Genomic DNA, 19,212 nt, shown 5'->3' with positions numbered 1-19,212 from the left:
TTGCACCTTAGCCCCATTTGTTTTTAGCTGACTGTTAGAAGCTAGAAAACCTTGATAAGTCTTTTTTCGGTAGAAAAACTGATAAAACACTGATGGTAAAGATCGCATCCCAAACACTGATGAAAATCAATCAGTTTTTCATGTATGTAAGAAAAAAATGGATGTGTGAATGAGGCCTTACAAATAATATTTGTCTCTTCTTGATTCTGCTCATTTTGTCGTTGTTCTGCTGATATCACATTACATTTGAGAGATTAACGATCCTTTATGTTGTTTTTCATCAAAGATGGGAATTGATCCCAGTACACAGGAGGAGGAAGAAAACCACCCAAGCAAAGAATGTTAGCCTCTTCTTCGTGCCAGGTTTTATTCCCATTGATGAAATCAGATCAAAGTGAATTCAGCATGAACGTAGGGACAAATGATTGTAATTTCGGTCAGTGTACTGTTTGTGCATAGGTTGTTAACAGTATCAAGTTTGCCGGGACTGCTCACATTTTTCTGAAATAATCCTGGCAAATTTGATGGACCTTAAAAGACAAAAGGGGAAGGATGTAGGCAGTAGGCAGTCCTGACTGGTTTGTCTATGTTTCCAAGTGGCACTGGAATAAGAATGTCCTTGTGCAAAATGTACCATAAAACGACAGCACACTCACCAAAATAGGTTAATGTTCAGTTTACGTGAGCGATTTTCCACAGAGACCGATGATCCATATGGACAAAATAGCAGCATCAATTAGCCTCCTCCATTTTTCAGAGAAGAAGGTGCTATTTGAGGTGCTTATAGCTCATGCAGAGCTGCGTGTGGATACAGTCACATACCCAAATTGAGGTCATGACACATTCCTCTAAACTTAAAGGAGTTGTCCATCTTCAGGAACATTTTATATAACATAAATGCATGTATTTTTGACAAAACATTTTTGCAATTGGGTTTCATTAAGGCAATGTTCAAATTTAGCATAACTGATTTCTTTCTGCTGCTTTTTTTCTGTAGGTGTCCAAACCGTGATACCCAAGAACAATAAATAGTTTTTAAATAAATGACATTTTGTATTTAAAAACACAGCTGCATTTTTTAAATGTGTTTTTACATGTGTTTTATTTTGCACGTTCCCCACAAATGTCTATATAAAATTTCCTCACTAATAAAAACGCACAGCGGGCATGGATTTTCATGAAATCACATTCTGTTTGTTTAGATAGCTAAACGCAGCAGATTATCTGCACAAAAAAGGCAGTGGAAAAAACATAGCGTTTATGCTACGAGGGAGCATGGCCTACAAATTGGCATTGTTTGGCTACGCAGGCTCTTTTTGTTTTCTTACACTCTAAACTTTGATGTGGTCTGTGATCAAAAATCAGCTAAAAGGAGCTCAGAAAAAGACAGATAAAGAATTACAGTATTCTCCTATCAGACTGTCAAAATGATCTCACTGAACTGGAAAAACTGGAATAACAAGAAGAGCAATAGTGTTTTATCCGAGTGACAATGGGGAGACCAAAGGCAATGATACTCCTCTCCTGTGGTTGTGAACACAACAACTACTATAAAGCTCAAGGCTGCTTTAGACTCGCAGCATACGTATACTGCCTTTTAGGAAGAGGGAGACAAGGGTTTTTTTATGAGGAAGTTTTGGCTACCATAATGCTGGTAATTGGGACTTTGGTTGTCACTATGGTGGGTAAAGCTGGATGTAGCTCACAACCATCTCTCACAACTGAATATGGCTCTCAAGGTAAGAACGGTTGGAGACCACTACTGTAAGTCAAAAACGTACCCTTTAAACATAACTTGGATTCATAACTCTTAATCTGTACAGTGAAGGGTTAGGCTTGGCTGGTTGAGATACCATTGGAAATTACTGATTCTCCTTGTGGAGATCAAATGGTCCTTTGGGATATTAATAGCCAAAAACTATTCCAGAACTTTGGCCTCATGCATACTGGAGTATTATAGATCTTTCCTTTATGGATCTGTCATACGGCACCACTAGATTGATATGGGTGAGTATTTGTTACATATTTCTGTATGGTTCTCATTGATTAACAGCATTTGATGTATGGAAGAATTTAGTACTCATGAAAAACAGCTTACACAGGTTAACAAAGTGTCCACAGGCAATTCGTGTGCATGAGACAGCAAAGCTCTGTCTGAGCGAGGAAATAAGTAGATTAAATATAGGGTATCCCTGCACTAAGTTTAGCATCAGATCCACCAGAGATGGATTTCTTGACAGTATAATTTTATACACCTGAATATCTCACAGCTGAATAACATATTATACTTCCATGTGACACCTCTGTGTGGTGTATTAATATATATTTTTTTCCAATATAATATGTTAAAGAGTTTTATCACTTCATTACAGATGTAACAGTGCAGCCAACCCCAGCTGTAACGTATCACACAATTGGTGGCATCTTAGACTTTTTTATTGTACTGGGTCCAACACCAGAGATGGTTGTTCAACAATATACTAAAGTAAGTATAATAATATGTAAAACAGTCATATCTGTTAATACTAGCGACATTGTTCTAATATTGCTTTCCTATATTAATTTTCAGCTTATTGGACGACCCGTTATGCCGGCTTACTGGTCTCTTGGATTCCAGTTATGTCGATATGGGTATAATAATGACAGTGAAATTGAACAACTGTATAATGACATGGTGGCAGCTCAAATTCCCTATGTAAGTCAGTGTTTAAATGTGTTTTTTCTGGGGGATATTATCAGATTTCATAAATATCACTCATCTCACAGTGATTAAAAAGATTAACACAATTGTGATGTTCAAACGGTATTATGAAATGTAAAGTTATTCTTTTTATTATTAGTTATTCAGTATGCACAATAGTGATTTTTTTCCTGTATATACTCATTTTCATTTCATGTGTATCGAATATGATGCCCTACTAAAATATATCATTTTCTATTTATTTTATGATTTATCTTGAAGCTCAATATTTGTAATATAATCTTGCAGGATGTACAGTACGCCGACATTGATTACATGGAGAGACAAATGGACTTCACATTAGGAGAAAACTTTCAAAGACTCCCTGAAATCTTTGACAGAATCCGAACACAGGGAATGAGAGTGATTATCATGTTGGTACGTTTATACTATATAAACTATACTATTATACTTTTCCTCTATTTGTTCCACTCCTTGGCTTACAAATACTGAGGTCAAATACTGACCAAATACTGAACGTGTGAATGTGGCCTTTAAGTCTAAAACGTAGAACCCAAGTTACTGGCTTATGCATTTGTAACAGAAGTCCTTAGTCATAGTCTTAGACAACTAGATAAACTTTTCTATGTTTTGGGCTTTTATTATGTGGTTTGAGTATGTGGGTTTAATAAGGATGGATTTTATTAGAAATTGGTCTTGGATTCTTTATGCTTACTGTTATGAGTACATCCCCACTAACGAGTTAATAGATTCAATGTGAATAATAAATTAGTAAAAAATAAATAAACCAGAAAGGACCTCTGAAATACATTTTAAAGTTTGTTCTCCATTCCAAAAAAATTATTTTGATATATTGGACAAATTTGTTTTTTTTTCACTGGGGGCAGAGCTAGTAAATGTAATTAGACTAGATTGGCAGCATTTTTTTTACATTTATTTTTTTCTGCTTTTTTTATTTATTTACTTTTGTATTTATTTATTTTTCTCCTTTGGGGGCATTTCAACATTTATTTATTTTTCCCACACCTTAGCATTTAAGGCCCCGTCACACATAACGAGATGGCTAGCGAGATCATTACTACGTCACGGTTTTGGGATCGCTGGAGAGTCGTTTCGTGATCGCTGGGGAGCTGTTAAACATGCTGAACTTCCCAACTATTTTGGCCACCCCAGCGATCTAACTAACGATCTCGGCGGTCGTTGGGACGCTTTCACACAGCAGCTATTTCAACGATCCACACCTTGATAGGGACTGTACTGTGTCACAAAGGCGTGCATAAAATTACGCAAAATCAGAACTCAGTCGAATGAACGGATATCAACAGCCCGGAGAATTCTGCTAGGATCTGCAATCCAGCACGAGGTCAGAAACAAAGGATGGAATCGCTATTCTGTTGCCTTCTTTATGCACGGCGGAAAATGAGAACGCTGTAGCGACCTCCAATCGGGGACGAGGGGCGCGGAAAAGTCCAATTTATGCACACCTAAGTGTCTCAGTTCTGAATCGCTAACGAGGTCATTGATAAGGTGTCAAATACAGCGATGCACACTGCCCAGCGGGAGCGCAATGACCCAGGAATGGTCCTGGAAGATTTGTAATGATCAGCTATCTCACAGCAGGGGCCTGATCGTTGCTACCAGTCAGAAATAACGAGATCGCAAAAACCGTGACGTATCAACGATCTCGCTAGCGATCTCGTTATGTGTGACGGGGCCTTTACTGTCCAGCACGAGTCACAGTCATGCAGGTAGCCAGTGCAGGGATTTGTGCCGATACTTCTCCTCCTTGCCACTTTCAGTCCTGTTATCTGTGTTTGTATTGTTTAGGTCCGCCTTTGGCACACATGAAATATAAACTCAGGGGAAAAAAATAATACTAAGAATCGTAGCCACAAATAATCATGGACAGTGCTGTTTTTCTGCGGGACACTACGGATAGCAGAAAGAAAAGAACCTTTTCTTTTGCAGACTTTCCACCAATTTTAAGACTGTGGGCAACCTTGGACAACAGGTGTTGGGGATCTTACCACCCCTGCCAAGTCACGGTTCTCCACACTATGCCCACATCTCTTTTCCATAGATGTAATACAAGCTTCTAAGCTGCTTCTCTTGATAGAAGTCAGGCAAGATGTTTGCTTCCATAATAATATACAGAAAATGGTGTAAAAAATATACAGTCAGAAAAATGAAGTTATATTTTCTTTATAAACTTGTGCTTTTTTGTCATATGCCTGATAAATGTCAAAAGTTAAGACATGAGACTTGAGCTGTGAACTTCACTGATTCCAGAATAGATGGGCAAAAAGGCTAAAAATATATCCAATCACTTTGGTTCTTCTACCTTTGTTGTTGATTTTTCTTTAACCATTGAAGCCAAAATTCTAGAAAGCCATGCCTTGTATTTAGTGTAAAAAAAAGTCCTGAAGATGCATATACTAAAACAAAATATTCTGTACCATTATATTTTATTTTGTGACGTATCACTTAATATGTGTCAAATATTTGCTCTATGTTGCACTCTGAATGTTTGCAGAAGAAGTTCAAGCATTCGAACATACCATCATACATCACTTTGCATTTTACTGATGCTTATTTTTGCAGTACCCTTTACCATGATGGATGGTTTCTGAGGAAATAGTATTTTTGCCGTAATGACACTCGTCCCTGTGCCGTACCCATAATATGACCCATGTCTAATATAAAGAATGACTTTTATAATGATTTCTGATCACGGTAGATTATTATGTCCACTTATTTTAGCCACATATGAGAAAGACGTTATAACCGTTACTGAAGCACATGGGGTTTTAATTTTAGAATTACTTGATAAAATCTGAACATATGCGCAAATACATAATTAAAAATATATTTTTTGTATTTACTTGCTTGACATACAGTATGGCCATGTCATATGTTTCTTTATTATAGGATCCAGCTATTGCAGGAAATGAGACTAAACCGTACCCTGCATTCACAAAGGGAAGGGACCAGGATGTGTTCATAAAATGGGATGACAAAAGTGACATTGTATGGGGCAAGGTATGGCAAAACCAAAAAATGTCATTGGTATATGCAGATATGAAATGTATATTTTTACTGTTATAATTCCTCAATAATGTAGGGGACACCATTTTAATAATTGCACTTAAAATGTGACAATATTACTATTTGGTGCACTTTAAAGAATTTTTTTTTTTTTTTCATTGTCATTTTTCTTTTGTCAGGTCTGGCCAGATTTACCTGATATAGAAATTGATAACTCACTTGGTTGGGATGAGCAAGTTCAAGTAAGTATTGTAAGAAAAAAAATCTAACCTCAATGTAGAAATAGATTTCTAAATTATACAAGTCACTAGCCAATGGTCATTGGGGAGTGTTTGCTCTTTGTATTTTCAGCTGTTTCACTATCAAAACAAAGTTTTGGGCTTCTTTCAGTAAAAACAACCAATAATAACCATTATTTAGATACTTGTAGTATATTCTGCAGTACTAGACACTTTCTTTGGTTGTCCATCAAATGCATTGTCTAGTGATTGACCTTATAACTGTTTCCTCTCTCATATATCGCACTTCTAACTGCAGTATCTGAGAGGAACCACTTCTGGGGCCGAATGAAAGGACCAAGGAGACAATTAGAATGATGAGAAGGGGCTAGGAAGCAGTGGGCTGCCATAATATAGGATAGGCTGAACTTACAGTGTACGGTACATTTCACTGGACCTTGCTGGGTATGTGCCACAATATGCTGAGAAGAGGAATGGGAATATCACTTTAATGTTTCTGGAGCCATCTTAAAATGTTAAAAGAGTTGTCCAAGTTTAGATAGAAAAGGATGTGATAAAATATCAAAATAACTCACCTAGAAAATACCCCACCACTCCTGCACTGCTGCACTCGGGAAGTCCCACTAGCCTTTGTTAACTGTCCTGCAATGATGATGTTATGATTAAATTCATGTAACCTCTGCAGTCAATCACTAGCCTGAGGGGTCATGTTCTGACCATTGCATAGGGCAGGGATTAACTACAGCAGTCACATTTAAGAAGCTGGTACATCATCACTTATGGACCCCTAACAAGAGCGTTATCAAGGGAGTATGAATTATTTGATTATAATATCAGATTCCCTCATATTTAAAAAAATAAATAAATAAATTGAGAGTAAGAAAAAAAAAAAAACATTTTTGTAAAAAAAAATTGAAAAAATGATTGCATACTTTCAAACATCTCTCCATACATTCTGTATGGAGCTGCTGGAAAAAGCTGACACAGTGCTGGACAGCCCCCTAGGGAGAGAATGGAGCAGTGGTCGACCATGAGCACTGCAGATCTATTCCAGCAAGGGACAAAAGTGCTCCAATAACAGCAAGTTATCACCTATACTATGGAGAGGTGATAACTTGTTTACACCCCAAAACCCCTTTAAGACTAGTAAGTCATGAACATGTGTTCACAATCTCCTCCTCCCACAATCGCATACAAGATTTCTCCCGTGCTTCTCCCCTATTCTGGAACTTTCTACCCCAACACATCAGACTCTCGTCGACCGTGGAAACCTTCAAAAGGAGCCTGAAGACCCACCTCTACCGACAAACCTACAACCTGCAGTAACCACCGCTCCACCATACCTGCACGGCCAGCTCTACCCTCACCTACTGTATCCTCACCCATCCCTTGTAGATTGTGAGCCCTCGCGGGCAGGGTCCTAACTCCCCCTGTACCAGTCGCTGTCACATTGTGTTCAAGATTATTGTAATTTATTTATTTATTTTTTTGCTATGTATACACCTTTTTCACATGTAAAGCACCATGGAATAAATGGCTCTATAATAATAAATAATAATGTGTATAAGTGTAATCATAGCATTTGATAAAGTATTACTAGCTATTCAAACTGTAAATGTATATTTTGTATTTAGCTTTACAGAGCTCATGTAGGGTTCCCAGATTTTTTTAAGAATGTGACAGTAGAATGGTGGAAACAAGAAGTGAAAGATTACAGAGAGAAACATATTAGATTTGATGGTCTGTGGATTGTAAGTATGATTATTTCTTAGTTTAAACTACAAATGTAATTTTATGTATTTATTTTCAAAAAAGTCACATAAATGAAAGCATTGTAATCTTTTTCAATTTTTTAAATTGAGATACAAAGTTTGAAATTCAAAGTGATTTTCGTTATGGAGATATACTGGAAATTTAGTTATAACAAATTTAGTTTGTTTTGTTAATTTATTTACTCAGCTTAATTATTTTTATTTACTGATTTGCTAAAACTTGTAATTTTAATATGTTTTTCTTATAACTTTCAGACTAAAATGCATATATGTTTATTGAGACTCTCTATTTTCAGGATATGAATGAACCTGCAAGTTTTGTGCATGGATCTGTCAGTGGTTGTAGAAATCAAACCCTGAACAAGCCTCCATACATGCCAGGTATGGGATTTTATGTCATATTTAAAAAATACTGTTGCTACCAGCTATATACAGTACAGACCAAAAGTTTGGATGCACCTTCTCATTTAAAGATTTTTCTGTATTTTCATAACTATGAAAATTGTACATTCACACTGAAGGCATCAAAACTATGAATCAACACATGTGGATATATATACTTAACACAAAAGTGTGAAACAACTGAAAATATGTCTTATATTCTAGGTTCTTCAAAGTAGCCACCTTTTGCTTTGATGACTGCTTTGTACACTCTTGGTATTCTCTTGATGAGCTTCAAGAGGTAGTCACCGGAAATGGTCTTCCAACAATCTTGAAGGAGTTCCCAGAGATGCTTAGCACTTGTTGGCCCTTTTGCCTTCACTCTGCGGTCCAGCTCACCTCAAACCATCTCAATTGCGTTCAGGTCTGGTGACTGTGGAGGCCAGGTCATCTGGCATAGCACCCCATCACTCTCCTTCTTGGTCTAATAGCCCTTACACAGCCTGGAGGTGTGTTTGGGGTCATTATCCTGTTGAAAAATAAATGATGGTCCAACTAAACGCAAACCGGATGGAATAGCATGCCGCTGCAAGATGCTGTGGTAGCAATGCTGGTCCAGGATGCCTTCAATTTTGAATTAATCCCCAACAGTGTCACCAGCAAAGCACCCCCACACCATCACACCTCCTCCTCCATGCTTCACGGTGGGAACCAGGCATGTAGAGTCCATACATTCACCTTTTCTGCATCGCACAAAGACGCGGTGGTTGGAACCAAAGATCTCAAATTTGGACTCATCAAACCAAAGCACAGATTTCCACTGGTCTAATGTCCATTCCTTGTGTTCTTTAGCCCAAACAAGTATCTTCTGCTTGTTGCCTGTCCTTATCAGTGGTTTCCTAGCAGCTATTTTACCATGAAGGCCTGCTGCACAAAGTCTCCTCTTAACAGTTGTTGAAGAGATGTGTCTGCTCCAAGAACTCTGTGTGGCATTGACCTGGTCTCTAATCTGAGCTGCCGTTAACCTGCAATTTCTGAGGCTGGTGACTTGGATAAGCTTATCCTCAGAAGCAGAGGTGACTCTTGGTCTTCCTTTCCTGGGGCGGTCCTCATGTGAGCCAGTTTGTTTGTAGTGCTCGATGGTTTTTGTAACTGCACTTGGGGACACTTTCAAAGTTTGCCCAATTTTTTGCACTGACTAACCTTCATTTCTTAAAGTAATGATGGCCACTCGTTTTTCTTTACTTAGCTGCTTTTTTCTTGCCATAATACAAATTCTAACAGTGTATTCAGTAGGACTATCAGCTGTGTATCCACCTGACTTCTGCACAACACAACTGATGGTCCCAACCCCATTTATAAGGCAAGGAATCCCACTTATTAAACCTGACAGGGCACACCTGTGAAGTGAAAACCATTTCCGGTGACTACCTCTTAAAGCTCATCAAGAGAATTCCAAGAGTGTGCAAAGCAGTCATCAAAGCAAAAGGTGGCTACTTTGAAGAACCTAGAATATAAGACATATTTTCAGCAGTTTTACACTTTTTTTGTTAATTATGTAATTTCACATGTGTTAATTCATAGTTTTGATGCCTTCAGTGTGAATGTACAATTTTCATAGTCATGAAAATACAGAAAAATCTTAAAATGAGAAGGTGTGTCCAAACTTTTGATCTGTACTGTATATATATATATATATATATATATATATATATATATATATATATATACAGTTATATGAAAAAGTTTGGGCACCAATATTAATCTTAAGCTTAATGTTTTATAAAAATTGGTGTTTTTGCAACAGCTATTTCAGTTTGATATATGTAATAACTGTTGAACACAGTAATGTTTCTGCCTTGAAATGAGGTTTATTGTACTAACAGAAAATGTGCAATCTGCGTTCAAACAAAATTTGACAGGTGCATAAGTATGGGCACCCTTATCATTTTCTTGTCTTAAATACTCCTACCTACTTTTTACTTACTTACAAAAGCACTTTTTTTGGTTTTGTAACCTTATTGAGCTTTGAACCTCCTAGCCAGGTATATGCAATCATGAGAAAAGCTACTTAAAGTGGCCACTTGCAAGTTGTTCTCCTGTTTGAATCTCCTCTGTAGAGTGGCATCATGGGCTCCTCAAAACAACTGTCAAATTGTCTGAAAACACAGATGATTCAACATAGTTGTTCAGGGGAAGGATACAAAAAGCTGTCTCAGCGATTTAACCTGTCAGTTTCCACTGTGAGGAACATAGTAAGGAAATGGAAGAACACAGGGACAGTTCTTGTTAAGGGCAGAAGTGGCAGCCCAAGAAAAACATCAGAAAGGCAGAGAAGAAGAATGGTGAAATCAGTCAAGAACAATGCTCAGACCACCTCCAGAGAGCTGCAGCATCAACTTGCTGCAGATGGTGTCACTGTGCATCGGTCAACTATACAGCGCACTTTGCACAAGGAGATGCTGTATGGGAGAGTGATGCGAAAGAAGCCGTTTCTGCAAGCACCCCACAAACAGAGTCGGCTGAGGTATGCAAAAGCACATTTGGAGAAGCCAATTTCTTTTTGGAAGAAGGTCCTGTGGACTGATGAAACCAAGATTGAGTTGTTTGGTCATACAAAAATGCATGGCGGCAAAAAAACACAGCATTCCAAGAAAAACACTTGCTACCCACAGTAAAATTTGGTGAAGGTTCCATCATGCTTTGGGGCTGTGTGGCCAATGCCGGCACCGGGAATCTTGTTAAAGTTGAGGGATGCATGGATTCCACTCAGTATCAGCAGATTCTTGACAATAATGTTCAAGAATTAGTGATAAAGTTGAAGTTACGCAGGGGATGGATCTTTCAGCAAGACAATGATCCAAAACACCGCTCCAAATCTACTCAGGCATTCATGCAGAGGAACAATTACAGTGCTCTGGAATGGCCATCCCAGTCCCCAGACCTGAATATCATTGAACATCTGTGGGATCATTTGAAGAGGGCTGTCCATGCTCGGCGACCATCAAACTTAACTGAACTGGAATTGTTTTGTAAAGAGGAATGGTCAGCTAGAAGATCGTTGGGTACAGCCGGGACCAGCTGCTTGGAAAGCATCGCCAAACCAGGGATTGAAGCTTGAAGAGGGCAATTTGCATATTCCAGGTGCCTTCTGGGAAAAGCGAAGAGTCTCCTTCAGCTAGAAGATCGTTGGGTACAGCCGGGACCAGCTGCTTGGAAAGCATCGCCAAACCAGGGATTGAAGCTTGAAGAGGGCAATTTGCATATTCCAGGTGCCTTCTGGGAAAAGCGAAGAGTCTCCTTCAGCTAGAAGATCGTTGGGTACAGCCGGGACCAGCTGCTTGGAAAGCATCGCCAAACCGCGCGCCTAACGGCGCGCGAATTTGTTTCTCCTAGGTTATCACAAGAAAGAAGACAGACATCAAGTCAGCAGGGACAAGGAGCAGCATGGCAGATGTGACAACCTACATGGTGAGCTGCAACATGTGCTACATGTTCACAGATCGACCAGAAGCTGAAACCAACTTCACCTGCCAGAAGTGTAGACTACTGGCTCTTTTAGAAGAAAAGGTGCGGGGACTGGAAGAAAGAATTGCGACATTAAAACTCATCAAGGAAAATGAAGAATTCCTGGACAGAACAGAAGCGTCACTACTGGTCACAGAAAGTGAAGGAAGCGTCAGAGAACCTCCAGAGGCAGACAAGTGGAGGCAAGTGACCAAAAGAAGCAAGAAGACCATGGAGACACCACCAACCACACAACTGAGAAACAGATTCCAAGGACTTGTGGAGGACGAAGATGGCACACCTAAGGATGAGGAACTTCCAGCAAGCAAAAAAGAAAAGAGCACCCAGAAACACCCAGAAGCGACAAGAAAAAGGACAGCCAAGAAGGGAAGAAGAGTGGTGGTGGTGGGAGACTCACTACTGAGAGGAACAGAAGCAGCTATCTGCAGACCGGATATAACCGCAAGAGAAGTATGCTGCCTCCCAGGGGCGAAGATCAAGGATGTTACCGATAGGATACCAAAGCTCATCAGTCCCAAGGATGTCCACCCATTTCTTCTGATACATGTTGGCACCAATGACACGGCAAAGAAGGACCTACCGACAATCTGCAAGGACTTTGAAGCATTGGGGAAGAAAGTAAAAGAACTGGATGCGCAGGTAGTTTTTTCTTCTATCCTTCCAGTAGACGGGCATGGCGTCAGGAGATGGAACAGGATCCTTGATGTGAACAGCTGGCTGAGACGATGGTGCAGACAACAAGGATTTGGATTCCTGGACCACGGTGTGAATTACCTCTATGATGGACTCCTTGCCAGAGACGGACTACACCTCAACAAACCCGGGAAACACACATTCGCCAGGAGACTCGCAACACTCATCAGGAGGGCGTTAAACTAGAAGAAGAGGGGATGGGAAGAAAAACTCCAGACACGAACATGCAACCAGAGGACATACTAATGAAAGATATGAAGTGCGACAAAGAAGGTCCAAGACAAGATACTTGGAAGGAAGGTAAGAAAATTTCTAATACAATCCACAGGGAGAAGATTGGAACAAAACAAAATCGTGTAAACTGCGTGCTAGCAAATGCCAGGAGCCTGACAAACAAGATGGATGAACTGGAAGCAGAAATATCTACAGGTAACTATGACATAGTGGGAATAACCGAGACATGGTTGGATGAAAGCTATGACTGGGCAGTTAACTTACAGGGTTACAGTCTGTTTAGAAGGGATCGAAGAAATCGGAAAGGGGGTGGAGTCTGTCTATATGTAAAGACGTGTCTAAAGCCTACAATACGGGAGGATGTATGGGAGGGAAATGAGGAGGTCGAGTCCTTATGGGTGGAGATACATGGGGCAAAAAACAATAATAAAATTATCATAGGAGTCTGTTATAAACCACCAAATATAGCAGAAGCCACGGAAAGTCTATTAATGAGACAAATAGACGAAGTAGCAAAAAATAACGAGGTGATTATTATGGGGGACTTCAACTACCCCGATATAGACTGGGAAACCGAAAGCTGTAGATCTCAGAAAGGAAACAGGTTTCTGTCAATTATCAAAGACAATTATTTGTCACAACCTGTGCAGGAACCAACTAGAGGGACGGCCCTTTTAGACTTAATATTAACTAACAGGCCAGACAGAATAACTGAGGTGCAGGTTGGGGGGCACCTGGGAAATAGTGACCACAACATTATACAATTCCACATGTGCTTCAGTAGGGTGCCCAGCAAGGGAGTCACAAAAACACTGAACTTCAGGAGGGCAAAGTTTGATCAGCTAAGAGATGCCCTTCACCTTATAGACTGGGATAGTATCTTCAGTAATAGGAGCACGGATAGAAAATGGGAAATTTTCAAAACAGTCCTACATAGTCACTGTAGAAGGTACATACCTTATGGGAATAAAAGGGCTAGGAATAGGAGGAAGCCAATGTGGCTAAATAAGGAAGTCAAGAGGGCAATGAAAAACAAAAAAAGGGCTTTCGGTAAACTTAAACAAGAAGGCAGCGAGGAAGCGCTAATATCTTATAGGGAAAAAAACAAAATCTGTAAGAAACAAATAAGAATAGCAAAAGAGGAGACAGAGAGACTAATTGCCAAGGAAAGTAAAACGAATCCCAAACTGTTCTTTAACTATATAAACAGTAAAAGGATTAAAACTGATGGAGTTGGCCCATTGAAAAATAACCTGGGTAAAATCATAGAGGGCGATGAGGGTAAAGCAAACCTACTCAATAGCTTCTTCTCCACTGTTTTCACAAAAGAAAACAATTTATCGGAGGAAATGCAAAGTGATAAAGTAAACCCTCCGCTAAATATCACCCACCTAACCCAGGAGGAAGTTCAGAAACGCCTAAATAATATCAAAATAGACAAGTCACCAGGCCCAGATGACATACACCCCCGGGTACTAAAAGAATTAAGTAATGTGATAGACAGACCGCTGTATCTTATATTCAAGCACTCTTTATGGACAGGGACTGCCCCACTAGACTGGCGCCAAGCAAATGTGGTACCAATATTCAAAAAGGGGTCTAAAAGTGACCCTGGGAACTATAGACCAGTCAGCTTAACGTCTGTTGTGGGTAAATTGTTTGAAGGATTTCTTAGAGATGCTATTGTAGAATATCTTAATGATAATAACTGTCTAACTCCATATCAACATGGATTCATGAGAGATCGCTCCTGCCAAACAAACCTGATTGCCTTCTACGAGGAGGTGAGCTCACAGCTGGACCGGGGAGAGTCAGTGGATGTTGTATACCTTGACTTCTCCAAAGCGTTTGATACCGTGCCACACAAAAGGTTGGTATATAAAATGAGAATGCTTGGTCTGGGGGATAATGTGTGCAAGTGGGTAAATAGCTGGCTGAGTGATAGAAAGCAGAGGGTGGTTATCAATGGAGTAAGCTCAGGGTGTGTCAGGGTTACTAGCGGGGTGCCTCAAGGGTCTGTCTTGGGCCCTATATTATTTAATATATTTATTAATGATCTAGTGGAAGGGTTGCATAGTAAAATAGCAATATTTGCAGATGATACTAAACTTTGTAAAGTAGTTAACACAGATGAGGATAGGGCACAGCTACAGGAGGATTTAGATAAATTGGGGAGTTGGGCCAAAAAATGGCAAATGGGGTTCAATGCCGATAAATGTAAGGTCATGCACATGGGAAAGAAAAACAGCAGTCACCCATACATATTAAATGGGAAACCGTTGGAGAAATCTGACATGGAGAAGGACCTGGGCGTCTTGGTTAATAGCAAATTAAATTGGAGTGCCCAGTGTCAGGCAGCAGCTGCGAAGGCAAATAGAGTCATGGCATGCATCAGAAGAGGAATAGGGGCATATGATGAGAACATTGTTCTTCCTCTGTATAAAGCGCTGGTAAGGCCGCACTTAGAATATTGTGCACAGTTCTGGGCTCCGGTGCTCAGGAAAGACATATTGGAGCTAGAGAGGGTACAAAGGAGGGCGACTAAGGTAATAAAGGGAATGGAGGGACTAGAATACCCAGAGAGGTTGTCAAAATTAGGCCTATTTACGTTGGAAAAGAGAAGGCTTAGGGGAGACCTCATAAACATGTATAAATACATCAGGGGGCAGTACAGAGATCTCTCCCATGACCTGTTTATACCAAGGATGGTGACAAAGACGAGGGGGCACACTATGCGTCTGGAGGAAAGGAGGTTCCTGCACCAGCATAGAAGGGGATTCTTTACGGTCAGAGCCGTGAGACTCTGGAACTCTCTGGGAGAGGAAGTGGTGATGTCCAACTCACTTAATGAGTTCAAGAGAGGCCTGGACGCCTTTCTGGAGAACAATAAAATTACATCTTATGCTTAGTGATAGTTAATTAATCCAGATTGGAGTCGGGAAGTGAATTTTTTCCTCAATGATGTCAATTGGCCTATACCGCATGTTTTTTTTTTTTTTTTTGTTTTGTTTTGTTTTTTTTTTGCGTTCCCCTGGATCAACGCTGCGGAATAGCTGCAGTGCACAAGAAATAGGCTGAACTGGATGGACGCTTGTCTTTTTTCGGCCTTATAAACTATGTAACTATGTAACTATGTAACTATGGTCAAAAATACCTTCATCCAGGATCCAGGAAATCATTAAAAGCTACAGTAAGCGTCTAGAGGCTGTTATTTTTGCAAAAGGAGGATCTACTAAATATTAATGTCACTTTTCTGGTGAGGAGCCCATACTTATGCACCTGTCAAATTTTGTTTGAACGCAGATTGCACATTTTCTGTTAGTACAATAAACCTCATTTCAAGGCAGAAACATTACTGTGCCCAACAGTTATTACATATCTCAAACTGAAATAGCTGTTGCAAAAACACCAATTTTTATTAAACATTAAGCTTAAGATTAATAGGGGTGCCCAAACTATTTCATATAACTGTATATATATATATATATATATATATATATATATATATATATATATATATATATATACAGACACACATTTATATATACAGTATATATAATTAGAAGAAACAAAGGCAAGGTAAAGTAGACGAGTACACACGCAGACATATGAGAGTGAATTAAACGTCGCCAGTATATTTATTGTAGGTGTGCATATAAATACCGGACCGTGATGCAACGAGAGCAGTCAGCAATAAAACATAAAAACTAATGTTGTTGTTATACAACAACAAGCTTTTAAGACTTATTTGAATAATTGCTTTTATTCAGATGTGTGCTTCCTTTTTATCTTGTTGCATAACTACTGCACACCAATTGCTTGATTAATAAAGTTGATACACCTCTCATCACATTATCTTCTGATCACTTTTTTGGTTTTGCTCCTTTTTTTGTATACTCTCTCTCTATATATATATATATATATATATATATATATATATATATATATATATATATATGTATATATACACACATGGTCAAAATTGTTGGTACCCCTCGTTTAATGGAAGAAAACCCACAATGGTGACAGAAATAACTTGAATATGACTAAAATAATAATAAATTGAAAATCTATGAAAATGTACAAATGAAAGTCAGACATTGCTTTTCAACCCTGCTTCCACAGAATTTTAAAAAAAGTTAAACTCATGAAATAGGCCTGGACAGAAATGATGGTACTCTTAACTTAATATTTTGTTGAACAACCTTTTGAGGCAATCACTGCAATCAAACGATTCCTGTAACTGTCAATGAGACTTCTGCACCTCTCGACAGATATTTTAGCCCACTCCTCATGAGCAAACTGCTCCAGTTGTCTCGTGTTTGAAGGTTACCTTTTCCAGATGGCATATTTCAGCTCTTTCCAAAGATGCTCATTAAGATTTTGGTCAGGGTTCATAGAAGGCCACTTCAGAAGAATCTAATGTTTTCCTCTTTGCCATTCTTAGGTGTATTTAGATGTGTGTTTTGGGTCATTATCCTGTTGCAAGACCCATGACCTGCGACTGAGACCAAGCTTTCTGACACTGGACAGCACATTTCTCTCTAGAATCCTTTCATAGTTTTGAGATTTCATTGTACCCTGCACAGATTCAAGACACCCTGTGCCAAATGCAGCAAAGCAGCCCCAGAACATAATAGAGCATCCTCCATGTTTCACAGTAGGGGCAGTTTTCTTTTCTTGATATGCTTCATTTTTCCGTCTGTGAACAAAGAGCTGATGTGCCTTGCCAAAAATTTCCATTTTAGTCTCACCTGTCCATAGGACATTCTCCCAGAAGCTTTGTGGCTTGACAACATGAAGTTTGGCAAATTCCAGTCTGACTTTTTTATGATTTTTTTTTAACAATGGTGTTCTCCTTGGTCGTCTCCCATGAAGTCCACTTTGGATCAAACAATGACAGATGGTGCAATCTGACACTGATGTTCCTTGAGCTTGAAGTTCACCTTTAATCTCTTTAGAAGTTATCCTGGGCTCTTTTGTTACCATTCGTATTATCCATCTCTTAGATGTGTCATCAATTTTCCTCCTGCGGCCATGTCCAGGGAGGTTGGTAACAGTTCCATGGATATTAAATTTCCGAATAATATGCGCAACTGTAGTCACAGGAACATGAAGCTTCTTGGAGATGGTCTTCTAACCTTTACCTTTAACATGTTTGCCTATAATTTTCTTTCTAATCTCCTGAGACAGCTCTTTCATTTGCTTCCTCTGGTCCATGTTGAGTATGGTACACACCATGTCAACAAACAGCACAGTGAGTATCTGTAGACCTATATACAGGCCCATTGACTGATTACAAGATTGTAGACACGTATGATGCTAATTAGTGGACACAACTTGATTAAACATGTCCCTTTTGTAACATTATTTTCAGGGGTACCATCATTTCTGTCCAGGCCTATTTCATGAGTTTAATGTTTAAAAAAAATTCTGTGGAAGAAGGGTTGAAAAGCAACGTTTGACTTTCATTTGTTCATTTTCATAGATTTTTAATTTATTATTACTTTTGTCAGATTCAAGTTATTTCTGTGTCCATTGTGGGTTTTTCTTTCATTAAACGAAGGGTACCAACAATTTTGACCACGTGCGTATATATGTATATATACACTGCTCAAAAAAATAAAGGGAACACTCAAATAACACATCCTAGATCTGAATGAATGAAATATTCTCATTGAATACTTTGTTCTGTACAAAGTTCAATGTGCTGACAACAAAATCACACAAAAATCATCAATGGAAATCAAATTTATTAACCAATGGAGGCCTGGATTTGGAGTCACCCCCAAATTAAAGTGGAAAAACATACTACAGGTTGATCCAAATTTGATGCAATGTCCTTAAAACAAGTCAAAATCAGGCTCAGTATTTTGTGTGGCCTCCACGTGTCTGTATAACCTCCCTACAATGCCTGGGCATGCTTCTGATGAGGTTGCGGATGGTCTCCAGTGGGATCTCCTCCCAGACCTGGACTAAAGCATCCGCCAACTCCTGCACAGTCTGTGGATGGAGCGAGACATGATGTCCTAGATGTCCTCAATCAGATTCAGGTCTGGGGAACGAGCGGGCCAGTCCATAGCTTCAATGCCTTCATCTGACACAATCCAGCCACATGAGGTCTGGCATTGTCCGACAATAGGGGGAACCCAGGGCCAACCGCACCAGCATATGGTCTCACAAGGTGTCTGAAAATCTCATCTCGGTACCTAATGGCAGTCAGGCTACCTCTGGCGAGCACATGGAGGGCTGTGCCGGCCCTCCAAAGAAATGCCACCCCACACCATTACTAACCCACTGCCAAACCGGTCATACTGAAGGATGTTGCAGGCAGCAGATTTCTATGCATGGCGTCTCCGGATGTCTGTCACATGTGCTCAGTGTGAACCTGCTTTCATCTGTGGAGAGCACAGGGCGCCAATGGCGACTTTGCCAATCCTGGTGTTCTGTGGCAAATGCCAAGCATCCTGCATGGTGTTGGGCTGTGAGCACAACCCCCATCTGTGGATGTTGGGCCCTCATACCACCCTCATGGAGTCAGTTTCTAACCATTTGTGCAGACACATGCACATTTGTGGCCAGCTGGAGGTCATTTAGCAGGGCTCTGGCAGTTCACCTC

At 39.6% G+C, this 19,212-nt stretch overlaps 1 protein-coding gene across 1 annotated transcript in view; it reads left to right on the top strand.

Moving 5' to 3' along the window:
- SI (sucrase-isomaltase) overlaps nt 1–19,212 on the top strand; it is a 414,470-nt gene that overhangs the window by 335,284 nt on the left and 59,974 nt on the right. Inside the window, exons 54-60 of the mRNA XM_073674817.1 lie at nt 2,373–2,485; nt 2,570–2,695; nt 2,990–3,118; nt 5,630–5,740; nt 5,926–5,988; nt 7,620–7,736; nt 8,054–8,138. Of these exons, the coding sequence (XP_073530918.1) occupies nt 2,373–2,485; nt 2,570–2,695; nt 2,990–3,118; nt 5,630–5,740; nt 5,926–5,988; nt 7,620–7,736; nt 8,054–8,138 (744 nt within the window). The remainder of the gene's footprint in view (nt 1–2,372; nt 2,486–2,569; nt 2,696–2,989; nt 3,119–5,629; nt 5,741–5,925; nt 5,989–7,619; nt 7,737–8,053; nt 8,139–19,212) is intronic.

The sequence above is a fragment of the Phyllobates terribilis genome, unplaced genomic scaffold (genome assembly GCF_046119375.1).
Source record: "Phyllobates terribilis strain yellow unplaced genomic scaffold, ASM4611937v1 Scaffold_3__8_contigs__length_932513732, whole genome shotgun sequence".
Taxonomy (NCBI): Eukaryota; Metazoa; Chordata; class Amphibia; order Anura; family Dendrobatidae; genus Phyllobates; species Phyllobates terribilis.
This window is presented reverse-complemented; position numbering and strand designations above follow the sequence as displayed.